Raw genomic sequence first — 12,082 nt, 5'->3', positions numbered from 1 at the left:
GTCAGTCTAATCATCAAAGTGAATTCCTTATCTATCTAGGCTAGGTCCTTTATTTAAAAAAATGCAAGTGAAACAACATTCGGAAGTTTTCTGTTCCTCTCTCTGAATAACAAAAATCTGGGTTTGATTCAGTATATAGTGTGCCAGAATGGAAGCAAGTGTCTCCCGGGTTACGTGGGTCACTGTCATGTGCTGTCAACTCCTGGTCTTTGCAGACTTGTCTATGAGATCCAGGTTGAGTTGTGCCCTCTCTGACTTCTTCAACCCACTTCCCAGGTGTAAAGATCCCGCACAGCAATTCATCTTGTAGGTAATTTTCCTGAAATACATGAATTCTGGGTGCTGAAAGATAATCGAAGCCATTCTTCCACATCCACACCTATCCTAAAGCCAGCTGCCTTTCTCTTAGCATGATGCACGCTTTTCATGCTCTTACTCCTTATTCAGCGGACAAAGGAAAGAACGTGATTTTCCTTATTCCGTGAACACCAGAAAAAGGATCAGTGGGTCGCCAGTTTTCTCTTAACACATCACATAAATTACTAGAAATAAATGTATATGGATACTAAATAAATTTGAGTTTTATCTAAGTGCCCTTAGATTGTTTCATTAGCACTTCTGAGTTTGCACATGTTCTAATCTCCTCTGCTGACAAGAACCAGTTCCTGAGATTCCGGGAGGTAGGCTGAACTTGGTGCTACATCCTGTTTTCTTCCTTCTTCGGGATGAAGCTGTCAGTCTGTCTTATCCTGATATGGACTTATTAGTTTTTAATACTTCTCCACAACCAAGGACTTTGGAGTTCTGCTTAATGGACTTTGTTTAGCGATGAAATGTGTAGAATAAATCAGTTGATCAGTCATGACAGGAAATGTCCAGTGGCTGCAGGCACTGACTCTCTGGCTGTGAGTTAACAAAGCCCAAAGGTAGCTTTTCATTCCATTCGGGTAATTTAACATCCCTTTTATTAAACTAACTATAAAATAAGCCTAGCTCATATTCCAATAACTGAAAAATTTAGGACATTGTCTAAAATGTATGAATGTAAGATTTTCGCTTCTCTGTGTTCCCTTTTATTAGGTATATCAACCATACTTGTGAGCTTTAAAACAAAACCTGAAATTGACTCCAAAAGCAAAGAGAATAGGAGGGAGGCTTAGCCTAGAGTTTCCCCATAGTTTCCCCATTTTTCAACAGCCTGGCATAAGAGGCAGTGACAGGCCTGAGAACATTTACCCACGTAAAAGGGGGCAGCTTAGAAGGTTAGGGGGCACCAAGAAAAGCACTTAAAAGGAGTCAGTGTTAAAAAGAGAGAAATCAGACTTCCAGCAGACCTCTGGTCCCAGGCTCAGGTACAACAGCCATTATGCCTGCCACCTCTCTCTCGACCTGCAGTGTCTGTCTGATTCTGCACTTGGTTCCTTCTGCTGTGGGCACATGCCCAGATTCACCTCCTCAGTGCTCTTTCCTCACAATATCTTATCTTTTAAGCCTCAACTCTGGGCTCTCCTCCCAGAGGAAGTGTCCTGTGGTGCCTATGATGCTGCAATGTAGATCCTCGTGCAAGACACTCCGGGAATTCTTCTCGCCTTTGCCTTGGCGTTTACATACCATACTGGAGTTTCTTTCTGCCCAAATACTTGCCTCCTATTTTTGCTCTGTAGAGTCTCTCGGGTGGGCAATTTGCAGGCTCAGTGTGCCGTTCACAGTCACTATTGTGTATCAAATTATATGCAATAAGCCTAAGTCTGAACCAAAACTTAGATGTGCATTTGCAGACAAAGGAATATGAACTATCAGTCAGGGATTTGACTTTATTCTTTATTTAAATTATCATATATGTTTTGAAGTTTTAAGTATTTCTACAGAAACAAACCATGCCTGTTGTCTAAGGTGTCTGTCCTGCCCGGTTCCCACAGTTGTTAAGTCTCAAAGAAATCACATAGAGGTCTACATTAGTTATAAACTAATTGGCCTAGTAGCTCAGACTTCTTATTAACTCTTATATCTTATATTAGCCCATTATTCATATCTATATTAGCCACATGGCTTGGTACCTTATTCAGCAAGGCAGTCACATCTTGCTTCTTCTGTAGCTGGGTAACAATTGCGGAAATGAGCTTTCCTCTTTCCAGAATTCTACTGTTCTTGTTGCCCTGCCTGGTTGTCCCGCCTATACCTCCTGCCTGGCTACTGGCCAATCAGCATTTATTAAAATACATTTGACAGGGTATAGACCATTGTCCCACAGCACATACTCAAGAGTCTGGTCATATCTCAAGATGCAATTCATGTTTGGGCTCAGGATGATGTCTTGCTAGGTAAGAATTCAGACTAGGAATTGGAGGGAGGATTTGGAGAAGGACAGAAGTACTTAGCTAAAGAATCTTTAAAATGCATCTCCTATCCAAATAGATTTTTTAGTATAATGTAAATATCTAAAACCGCTTGGAATCTTCATTGAAATGTTTAAGAGCTGTATGTGGCAACAGGGCATGGGCAGTGTTTGGGCAGTATTTCAAAGAGTATATGTATATTGCTGCATAGCACCTGGGTTCCAAAATATGTCACATGGACACATAGTGACTTTCTGACTTAACACAATTTTCAGGTTAAAGCTAGGAGTCAAAGCTTAAAACCAGTCTTCTGAGAAAACAATTATAACATCTAAAGCTTTGCTACTTGGGCCATTTAGAACCTTGGAAAATGGAATTCACCTGACCGGTGTCTTCCTGTGTCTTCTCTTCCTTAGTGGCATTGGACGGAACTGGCCCTGGGCTTCTGGGGGCAGCAGTATCCTGGCAGAATTTGGAACTTTGCATTTGGAATTCATGCACTTGAGCCACTTATCAGGAAACCCCATCTTCGCTGAAAAGGTGAGTCTTGAGAGTACTTGTGAAAAGTGAGCGGAAAGGAACGAGGTCTGTGTAACTGCAGGAAGCTCTGGAATAAGCCTGATTTCCCTTGATCAGGTGGTCAACCTCATCTCTATGTGATACTGTGTAACTCATGGTGAGAGGGCCTGCCTTCCCCCATGGGGCTTGCTGGACATTAAATAAGTTACTTATTTGTATTAATTTTTCCATCTAAAAATATGTAGTAGCGTATACTGTGCATGAAGCGAATATGTAAGAGGTTAAAGTGTTATACAAATACACTATGGCAGGGGAATGGATTTGTTAGTAAGAAGCAAATCCATCCAAACTTCTTTATTTCACCACTTGGCTTTTAGCTCTTACCTCTTTTAAACAAAACTCCTTGAAAGAAAAGAGTTGTCGTTCACTTTGTTGAAATTTTCCTCAAACACCGCAGCCTTCCCAGACCCCCTGACCGCCATGGTACAGCCATGCTCCCTCCCATCAGGTTCTGTCCTGTTAGCCTCTGCCCCAGTGAACTCACCCTTCTACAGCCAAAATCGCCCTAGAGGAGCAGCTCATAACAACCTCACTTGTCATGTTATGGCGACCCGCAGGTCTACAGCTGGAATCTGGGTCAGGAAGATTTCATTCCTAGGCCTCTTGTGTGCCTCTGCCAAGGCGCAGGCTGCAGGGTGGCAAAGAGGCTCTGCCCTCATGAATATCCCTCAGAGCCCCAACTCCTAATACCCTTGCACTAAGGCTGAGGGGTGGAGCTCAATGAAGAAGAATTTACATAATCCCTTCTTCCCCCCCACCACCACCCCTAGCAGTGGTCCTCTCTTGGCCTACTATTTATATTTATTTTCCATATGATCCTAGTCAGATGCCCAGTTCCAAACAAGGAGTTAATTGTTTTATACATTAATATTGCCTTACTATATAGATCATAGTCTCCGCTTGGGATCTGAGGTTCTCAATAGATATGTCTATATGCACTTGTCATTTTGTGTAACAATAAGACAATCACAACGCTCCTAATTCTGAAACCTTTTATCAACTTTTTTTTTCCACCCTGACCAAATAATACCAATAATAATGAGCAAGATAGAAAGAACTTTATCTTAGGTTTTCACACTAACACTGCTCTTCTTTTATAGGTAATGAATATTCGAACAGTGCTGAACAAGCTGGACAAACCAGAAGGCCTTTATCCTAACTATCTGAACCCCAATAGTGGACAGTGGGGTCAACGTAAGTCCAAAGCTGAGCAATCCTTCTCTCTTCTGGGGGCCCAGCACCGTGCTGTTCTTGTTAAGGAACATTGACGGGGGAAGCGAGACGTTACCAGCCTCAGACAGACTGCTGTCGGGAAACCAGACAGCTCGTATTCTGATAGCCATGGGTCTGACAACATTACTGTAAGCATATTTGAAACTCTTAGTCAGAAAAAGGAAGAACTGGCCAGTGTGTGTCAGGTGGAGGACCTCAGGCTTGCCCTGAGGTTAGAGGGAAAGCAGGGTCTTCTGTGCTGACGCCAGTGATGCAGCTACCCAGAGCTAGACGACTTCTGACCTTTTCCACTGGGAGTTGGGAAATGAGAACCACGGACAGAGGTCTTCCTCTTCATAATTTTAAGCTACCAGAAAAAGATGTCTGGTGCGTGACTTACCTTTAGCACAGAAACAAGCGTCCACCAAGATCACCTAATGCCAGCAGCCCGCACTCCAGATAATTTTCAACAGAGGTAGAAAGGCTTGGAATTTGTAAAAAGAAATGTTCTCCGGCTAATTTGGAAAGAATGTGAAAGGTTAAGTAGCAATTGAAAGCAAGTGAGACATCTAGCTATGGTGGAGGTAGTAACACTGGCTTGAACTTTTACTCAATTTTTTTTTATATTACATATCATATTCTCAGATAATTAGGTCTCACTATTCTTTTAGAAGTACTTCTTTGAAAGAACAAGTTAATAAGAAGAAAAAAAATCTTGCTAAATCCTTGTCTCCTGTTTGTAATCGCTACGAAGAGCCTGGATCTAGTTGCCTTAAACCAACGAGCCTCCCATTCAGTGTGGTCTCCGGGTCACTGGAAATCCTGGGCACCTTTCCTGAGTTTATGAATACTGGGACATTTTGCCTTTCTCCTGTGCATGTTTGCACCTACATTGAGTGAGCAGTGGTGGGGAAAACTGGTAAACTCAGTAAGAGAATCAAGACAGACACCAAAGGGTAGTAATGCTCACTGTGATTTCTATCATAATTTAAATATACCAGTTTCACTGATACGTGCTTTGATAAAGCAGAGGAGGAACTTGGATCCTCGTGGACAATAACCCGTATGGCCATAGAATCACGTGAGCAACTTCTTGTGACCAAATCCCTGGCAAAAGCAGCTTTAACGAAGGAAGGGTCTGTTTGGGTTCACAGATCACGAGCATAATCTCTCATGGTGGCAAGAGCTTGTGACAGCATCCGAGGGGGAGAGATGCTCCACTTTCTTTGTTCTCTGTAGTCATTCTGGAAGCCTCCCCACAGGACAGTACCTTGGGTCTTCCACTTCAGTTAACCCGATCTAGAAAACTCCCTCATAGAGGTGCTGAGAGGTTGGTTTCCTATGTGACTCTAGGCCTGGCTGAGTCCACCATCAATCGTAGCCATTACAGTCACTTTCTGTGTCAGGAAATGAACGGACAGAGAAGCATTTCTGATGCAGGATGGGAAATACCTGGGGTGTGGGGGGAAATCTTGTGTTCCAAGATTACGTCATTTCTAATACTCTTGCTTGCTATGGGATGTTTATCTTTTGTGAGTCGCCATCTTTAAAGCACAACTAAAATCAGCTTGTTACTCAGATCTGGGATGTTGGTTCTGAAAGATCGAAAAAAATGGTGTTTGCATTAGTGGTAAATTTTGAGTTTCTAACTAAAAATTAGAACTTTTGAAAACTTGTGTATCTCACTGTGAGCTTGCCTCCATTAGTTTCCTGATAATATTGGTGGTGACTTTAACAAAGGTGTTGTTTTTATTCTGTAATAAAATATGTCAACATGGCATAGCTACATAAGTCAGAAAAAAAATCAATATTTTTCAAACAACCAGTTCATGCTATTATGAAATCATGCATAACAAAAAAAAATCACTAAAAGTACAGAATAGTCGATAGATTTTAATGTAACAGCATATAAAAGTTTACTGAGGGGCTGGAGAGATGGCTGAGGGCCCAGGTTCAGTTCCCAACCCCTACCTGATAACTCACACTGCCTCTAATTCCAGTTCCAAAGGATCCGCTTCTTTTCTGGCTAATGAGGACACTGGGCCTCCTCATGATATGTATACATACATGCAAGCACTCATACCAACATATAAAATAATGGATCTTTTAAAGTTCATTGGTATAATTTATAACCCTACATTGTGGCTAGTCTTTAAAAAACACTTTAACCTTTTAAACACCAAGTTATATTTTGTTGTTTTATCAAAAATGTATATTAAAATAACTGCATGTGCATGGGGGACTATACTCATGTGCATGTATCCAGGTGTGTGTGTGTGTGTGTGTGTGTGTGTGTGTGTGTGTGTGTGTGTGTGTGAGTGTGTGAAGGCCAGAGATTAGGTTCTTCAGATTCCATCCACCTTGGTTTTTGAGATCAGGTTTCTCACTGGCCTGGGATTCTAGGGATAAGCTAGCTGAGCTGGCCAGGGACAAGACATGCTTGTCTTTGCTCTCTCCATGCTGGTATTACAGGCAGGTGACACCATGCCCAACTTTTGAAATGTGGGTTCAAAGGACTCAGGTCCCCATTCTTGTATGATGAATGGATGAGCACTTTACCACCCGAGCTCCATCTCCAGCCCCTGAAGAGATGATTAAGATATACCATCCCAGCTGTATAACTGTGTGAGGCTTGACTTTTCTTAGTATACTTCAGCCAAAGCAATGTATGCCCATGGATCAAACCTGGATCAGACGTGAGCATCAGGCAGTAAAACAAACATTCAGGAGACTGGCGAAAAAAGAAATGTAAAATAGTGTCATTCTCCCCACTGATTTGTTTCATTTGTAAAATAATATTTTTGTGAAAAATACCATTTGTTGTAGTAACTATTACTTTTAATGAATCAACAAAATTACTACTGAATTCTGTTTCAGTTTTCCACCATGATTAATATTGACAGATGTTGTGGGATGTTTAACTCTTTTGGGGGCCCGCCACCCACCTCCCAAATAAATCACATGCACGGAGGCTTCCTCTTAGTTATGAGTGCCCGGCCTTAGCCTGGCTTGTTGCTAGTCAGCTGGTCTTTACTTATACTAACCCATCTACCTTTTCCCTCTGGTTGTTTATCTTATTTCTGTACATCGTACTTTCCTTCTTACTTCATGGCCAGTAGTTTGGAAGAGAGACTGGCCCCTGGCATCTTCCTCTCCTTGCTCTCTCTTTGTTCTTTGTTTTCTTGTTTCTCCTTCTATTTATACGCTCTGCCAGCCCCACCTATCCTTGCTCCTGCCTTGCTGTTGGCCATTCAGCTCTTTATTAGACCATCAGATGTTTTAGACAGGCATGGTAACACCGCTTCACAGAGTTAAACAATTGCAGCATGAACAAAAGTCACACACCTTAAAATAGTATTCCCCAACTGATAGATACTACTCAGATGAGCACCTTTTCCGAGTACTCATTGATCTTTAAGATTGCGAGGGGCCCGAAGATTAACATCAAATGTCTGAGGCCCACTAGAATATGTAGATACAGCACAATTAGGTAGAATTTTCTAAAAGAGTAACTGAGTTCTTCTCATCTCATATTCCAAGTTTAAGAAAGGTCTCTTTGGTTTCTGGCTTCCTTTCTTTAATTTGGGGTTTAGAAATCACTATGGAAAAGGATATTAAGAGGCAGTTACTCTGGAACGTCTGCCTTCACTGTCTTGGTCACTCATATGCTATAGATTTGGCTCTGTTCCCTGGTACAAAGAGTCTTTTATATTTGGATTGCTTATCAGCCAATTTTCTGATGGAAAAACAAGCAGGATTGATGACTGTCAAATTTGCTCTCTCCCATCCTCCATCCTGTGTTCCAGTCATAAAAAAATACTTCTATTTGTATTTCTAGGTCTTAGGTTTTGTTTGTTTGTTTTGGAGGTTTTTTTGTTTGTTTGTTTGGTTGGTTGGTTGGTTGGTTGGTTTGGGGGTTTTGTTGTTTTGTTTTGCCTTTTATATACTATTTCCTCAGCTTTTTTACTTAGCTCCTTCACTAAGCTCCAGACCTCATGCCCTTTCTTCCAGAAGACTCTTCCAGGCTCTTGTTGGAGTTGGTTAGCATCCTCTACACCTCTGTGTCTTCCTCTCCAGCACAACACTTTGGACCATTTCTACCCAGGGTCCCCTTCCTGATAGTCACACACACCCAGCTTCCTGGGGATACAAACCTTTCAAAGTTGGTAAGCTTGCCATTGGGTTTGTTTGCTAACCCAGAACACAGTACTTTGTACTGACTCGGTGATCATTTACTTGAATGTTTTGCATATCCCTGTGTGTTGCATCTGACCTTTAACCCTTTCAGCAATAATTCTATTTACACTTCTGTAAACAATTGTCCCTGCTTCTTAGATCTGGCTAAAAAGCATCACAGCCTATGCACAGGGGAGAAACAGGCTTTGTGACCATTGCTCTAGATGAGAGGCACCATGCATCTGTGTGTGTGCACACGCGCATGCGTTGTGTGTCACTAGAAGTACTGAAATAATACTTTGGACAGATAAATTCAGATTCATGTAAAGCCGATTAAAAAAATAAGGAAAATTTTAATAATTTTGATCCTCCTGTACTTGATTCTTTTACTATTTGTATTGTCATTTTGTCTTAATTTTCTCTTTTTAGGAATCTTTTTCATGGGACCTATTCCTATCAAAAAAAAAAAAAAGTCACAATTTAGCCCTTTAGAGAAGAACAAAAGATTTGAGTAACTACTCATTTCTGTGAGAACTGTGAGGCAGGAAAATACCAAATTTTTCTCTAGAGTCGGGGGTCACGTCCTCCTAAAAATTCTGGCCTCAAAGAATTTACAGAGAAGTCTGGTACCACATAAACTGTGATCCAGACCTGGGGAAGCTCAATAATGAGATACTAAATTGTCAAAACATGATGTACCTTTTTTTTTTTGATAGCCAGAAAAAAATTTAATTAACACCAAAATTCACTGAAATAAATATATTACTATATAACCCCATCCTCTCTAAAATAATCCTCCCCTGTTTGTTTTATTATTTCTTTAAAATTACCCAAGCTTGTTCTTCCATTATTGTGAAATTCTAGCCAAAGGGGGCAATAGCAAGCTGCTCCTGGCTGTTAGCTTTCCGCTCTCGTTGCTCTGGCTCTGAAGGGCATGTCTGGACCGTGGCCATCACTCCCTCTAACTTCATTTGGCCTTGTTATTTTGACAGTAACCGGACAGGGATTTGCTTTGCCATGCATCACTTGCCTTTGTCTCCTACAGTCATGCTTACAACAGCAGGACTTATTATTGATGAGATCCTACTTAGTCTATTTAATTTGTAAATGTCAGAGGTTTCTGTGGTAATTTATTTAGGAAGCCGTAAAGGTCATGTGCTGCTATTTTAAGAAATCAGACTTACAACTTTAAAAGCATATTTTCCCTAAAATTTAATTCCTGCGATTCTGGATTCCATAATAAGAAAATTGCATATTTAAACCCTTCAAATCAAGCCGTACGAATTGGAAGAGGTACAGCCCTTAGTAACATTGCTGTATAAGACATTGGGTCATTGACATCATTAGTATTGAGGGTATGAGGCTTTCCAGGGCCCACTGTGGATTAGAAAGGTAAAGACCTGTCTCTGCTCTCATAGATCATGACTTGGTGAGGAGGCAAGGTACTTTGACCACATTCTGGAAGGAAATGTACGGCAAAATTTTAGTAAACATGAGAAGCAAGGTCAGTTGCTAAATTGCTAAAGTGTGCCGTCCAAAAGCTTGTGAAGGAGGGTGACCTTGAGAGGTTTTCAGGGAGGGTCTCTTAAAGGAAACATTGTGTGACCCTGGATATGAAATCTGAGTAAACAAGGCCTACAGAATCCCTGAGGGTGATGGATGGAAGCTGAACATTTCAAGGATCTAAAGGTCTATATGACAGGTGAGCAGAGTCCAAGCGACCAATGGCCGGAAGAAGAGTGGGATCATAAAGTCCTCCCTGGTCCCCAGAAAGCCGGGGTTGAAGGGCTTTGAGTTCGTGGTGACCAGACTGACCTGTGAGGAGGCTGGGTGGCAGGAGTGTGGAGGGAGAGAGACTGTCATGCTTCCTGGAGCGAAGGACATGCTGACTTCCTGTCCAGCACAGCGGGTGAGACTACAGAGAGCTGCTGAACATCTGGACAATTGAGGAACTGACCTTGCTACTCATGTTTACTAAAATTCAGTAGAAATAGCCAGGAAATGAGCTAGCGGGCCACTGCAGTGGACAGGCAGACAAGCAGGACCTGTTCTTGTGTCCTTCCTGTCACTGCGATGAAACACTGTGACCTGAAGTAACTCATGAGGGAAAGGCTTTGTTTGGCTCCCTCTTCTAGGTCACAATCCATCATTAAGAGAAGTCAGAGCAGGAACTTAAAACGGAAACCGTGGAGGAACTGTGCTTTCTGGCTCGCTCCCAGGCTTGAGCTACGCAGCCTAGCACCTGCAGCCTAGCACCAGCCGCCTAGAGAGGTAGAGCACACGTGGCAGGTATTCCCACACCAACTAATAATGAAAACAGTCTTTTATAGATATGCCCACAGGTCGGTCTGGCCTGGGCAATGTCCCAGTCTCTCATTTGGGAGTCCTTTCTCAGGTGACCGCAGGCTGTGTCAAGCTGTCGGTTCAGGCTAATGGGGACGAAAGTAGTAGTGGCTTGAGCCAGGATCAGAGTGGCAGGAACAGAGGGGAACAGGGATTCTAAAGATACCTGGGAGGGATAGAGTGTAGAGTTCAGAACCCACTGCTCGTGGGAAGGCAGAGTCTGAGAAAATAACTTGTCAAATGACTGTTTAATGACTCTTGCTGTATTTTGTTGAAGTTTGTGTTGCTAGGAAACTGAACCCAGAACCCTAGTGTATGCTGGGTAAGTGGCCTGCTGAGCTCCATCGCAGTCTCATTGACTCCCCTGAATTCCAGTGTATATGAATGGGAGGATGGAAACCTGAGCAGGAGGTGAATTTGAAGCCAAAGAAGAAAAGAAAAGGGAAAAAAAATTAATTTCTGGTGTATTCAATTTTCAGCACCCATGCAGATTCAAAGTGGGGTTGTTGGCTAGGCAGCTGAACAATTCTTTATACCTAAAGCACTCCTGAGCAACCAAGTCAAGAAACAGACTTTTAATTTTAGATTTAGCTTTGTGTTATGAAACCCTAAAAGGCCATTTTGTTAATGTTCGAGTTCCCTCAATGTTGGGCATGGTGTTTCAAATCCATTGTGTTTGTGGTTTTAGAAGCAGATGTGTTTTTAAAATGAAGATTTACTTATACTTGATGTCTTATGATGAAAAGCAAACATCCAAATCTAGGGCCCTGTGTGGCCCATGGAGTGCAATGGCTCACGCACTGTGGTTTCTTCTGACCTAGATGACCCATTTTCTTGTGGTGAGGATGAGGACACCTAGACATACTACATGGTCTTTGCAGTAGACCGAGCATCGTCAATGGCAGTGGAGGGGTACTGTGGGGTTGATGGATAGGGAGTGAAAGTGTACTGTGGGGTTGACATGTCGGGAGTTGAGGTGTACTGTGGGGTTGACGTGTCAGGAGTGGAGGTGTCCTGTGGGATTGACGTGTCGGGAGTTGAGGTGTACTGTGTGACTGACATGTCAGCAGTGAAGGTGTACTGTGGGATTGATGGGTCGGCAGTGGAGGTGTACTGTGGGATTGACGGGTCGGCAGTGGAGGGGTACTGTGGGACTGATGTGTGGGAAGACAGATAGTTCTGCAGTAGATTGAGCATCGTCAATGGCAGTGGAGGTGTACTGTGGGATTGATGTGTCGGCAGTGGAGGTGTACTGTGGGATTGATGGGTCAGCATTGGAGGTGTACTGTGGGGTTGATGGATAGGGAGTGAAAATGTACTGTGGGGTTGACGGGTCGGGAATGGAGGTGTACTGTGGGATTGATGGGTCGGCAGTGGAGGTGTACTGTGGGATTGGTGGATAGGGAGTGAAAGTGTACTGTGGGGTTGATGGGTCA

At 42.6% G+C, this 12,082-nt stretch overlaps 1 protein-coding gene across 4 annotated transcripts in view; it reads left to right on the top strand.

The window, feature by feature from the left end:
* Positions 1-12,082, top strand: part of Man1a1 (mannosidase alpha class 1A member 1) — a 197,308-nt gene that overhangs the window by 157,213 nt on the left and 28,013 nt on the right. For all 4 annotated transcript variants that reach the window (XM_026787398.1, XM_005363630.2, XM_013352414.2 and 1 more), the window contains exons 7-8: positions 2,753-2,876; positions 4,016-4,109. In XM_026787398.1, coding sequence (XP_026643199.1) covers positions 2,753-2,876; positions 4,016-4,109 — 218 coding nt within the window. The remainder of the gene's footprint in view (positions 1-2,752; positions 2,877-4,015; positions 4,110-12,082) is intronic.

This window comes from Microtus ochrogaster, linkage group LG9 (genome assembly GCF_000317375.1).
Source record: "Microtus ochrogaster isolate Prairie Vole_2 linkage group LG9, MicOch1.0, whole genome shotgun sequence".
Taxonomy (NCBI): domain Eukaryota; kingdom Metazoa; phylum Chordata; class Mammalia; order Rodentia; family Cricetidae; genus Microtus; species Microtus ochrogaster.
Note: the sequence above shows the minus strand (reverse complement) of the source record. Positions and strands in the feature narration are given on the sequence as shown.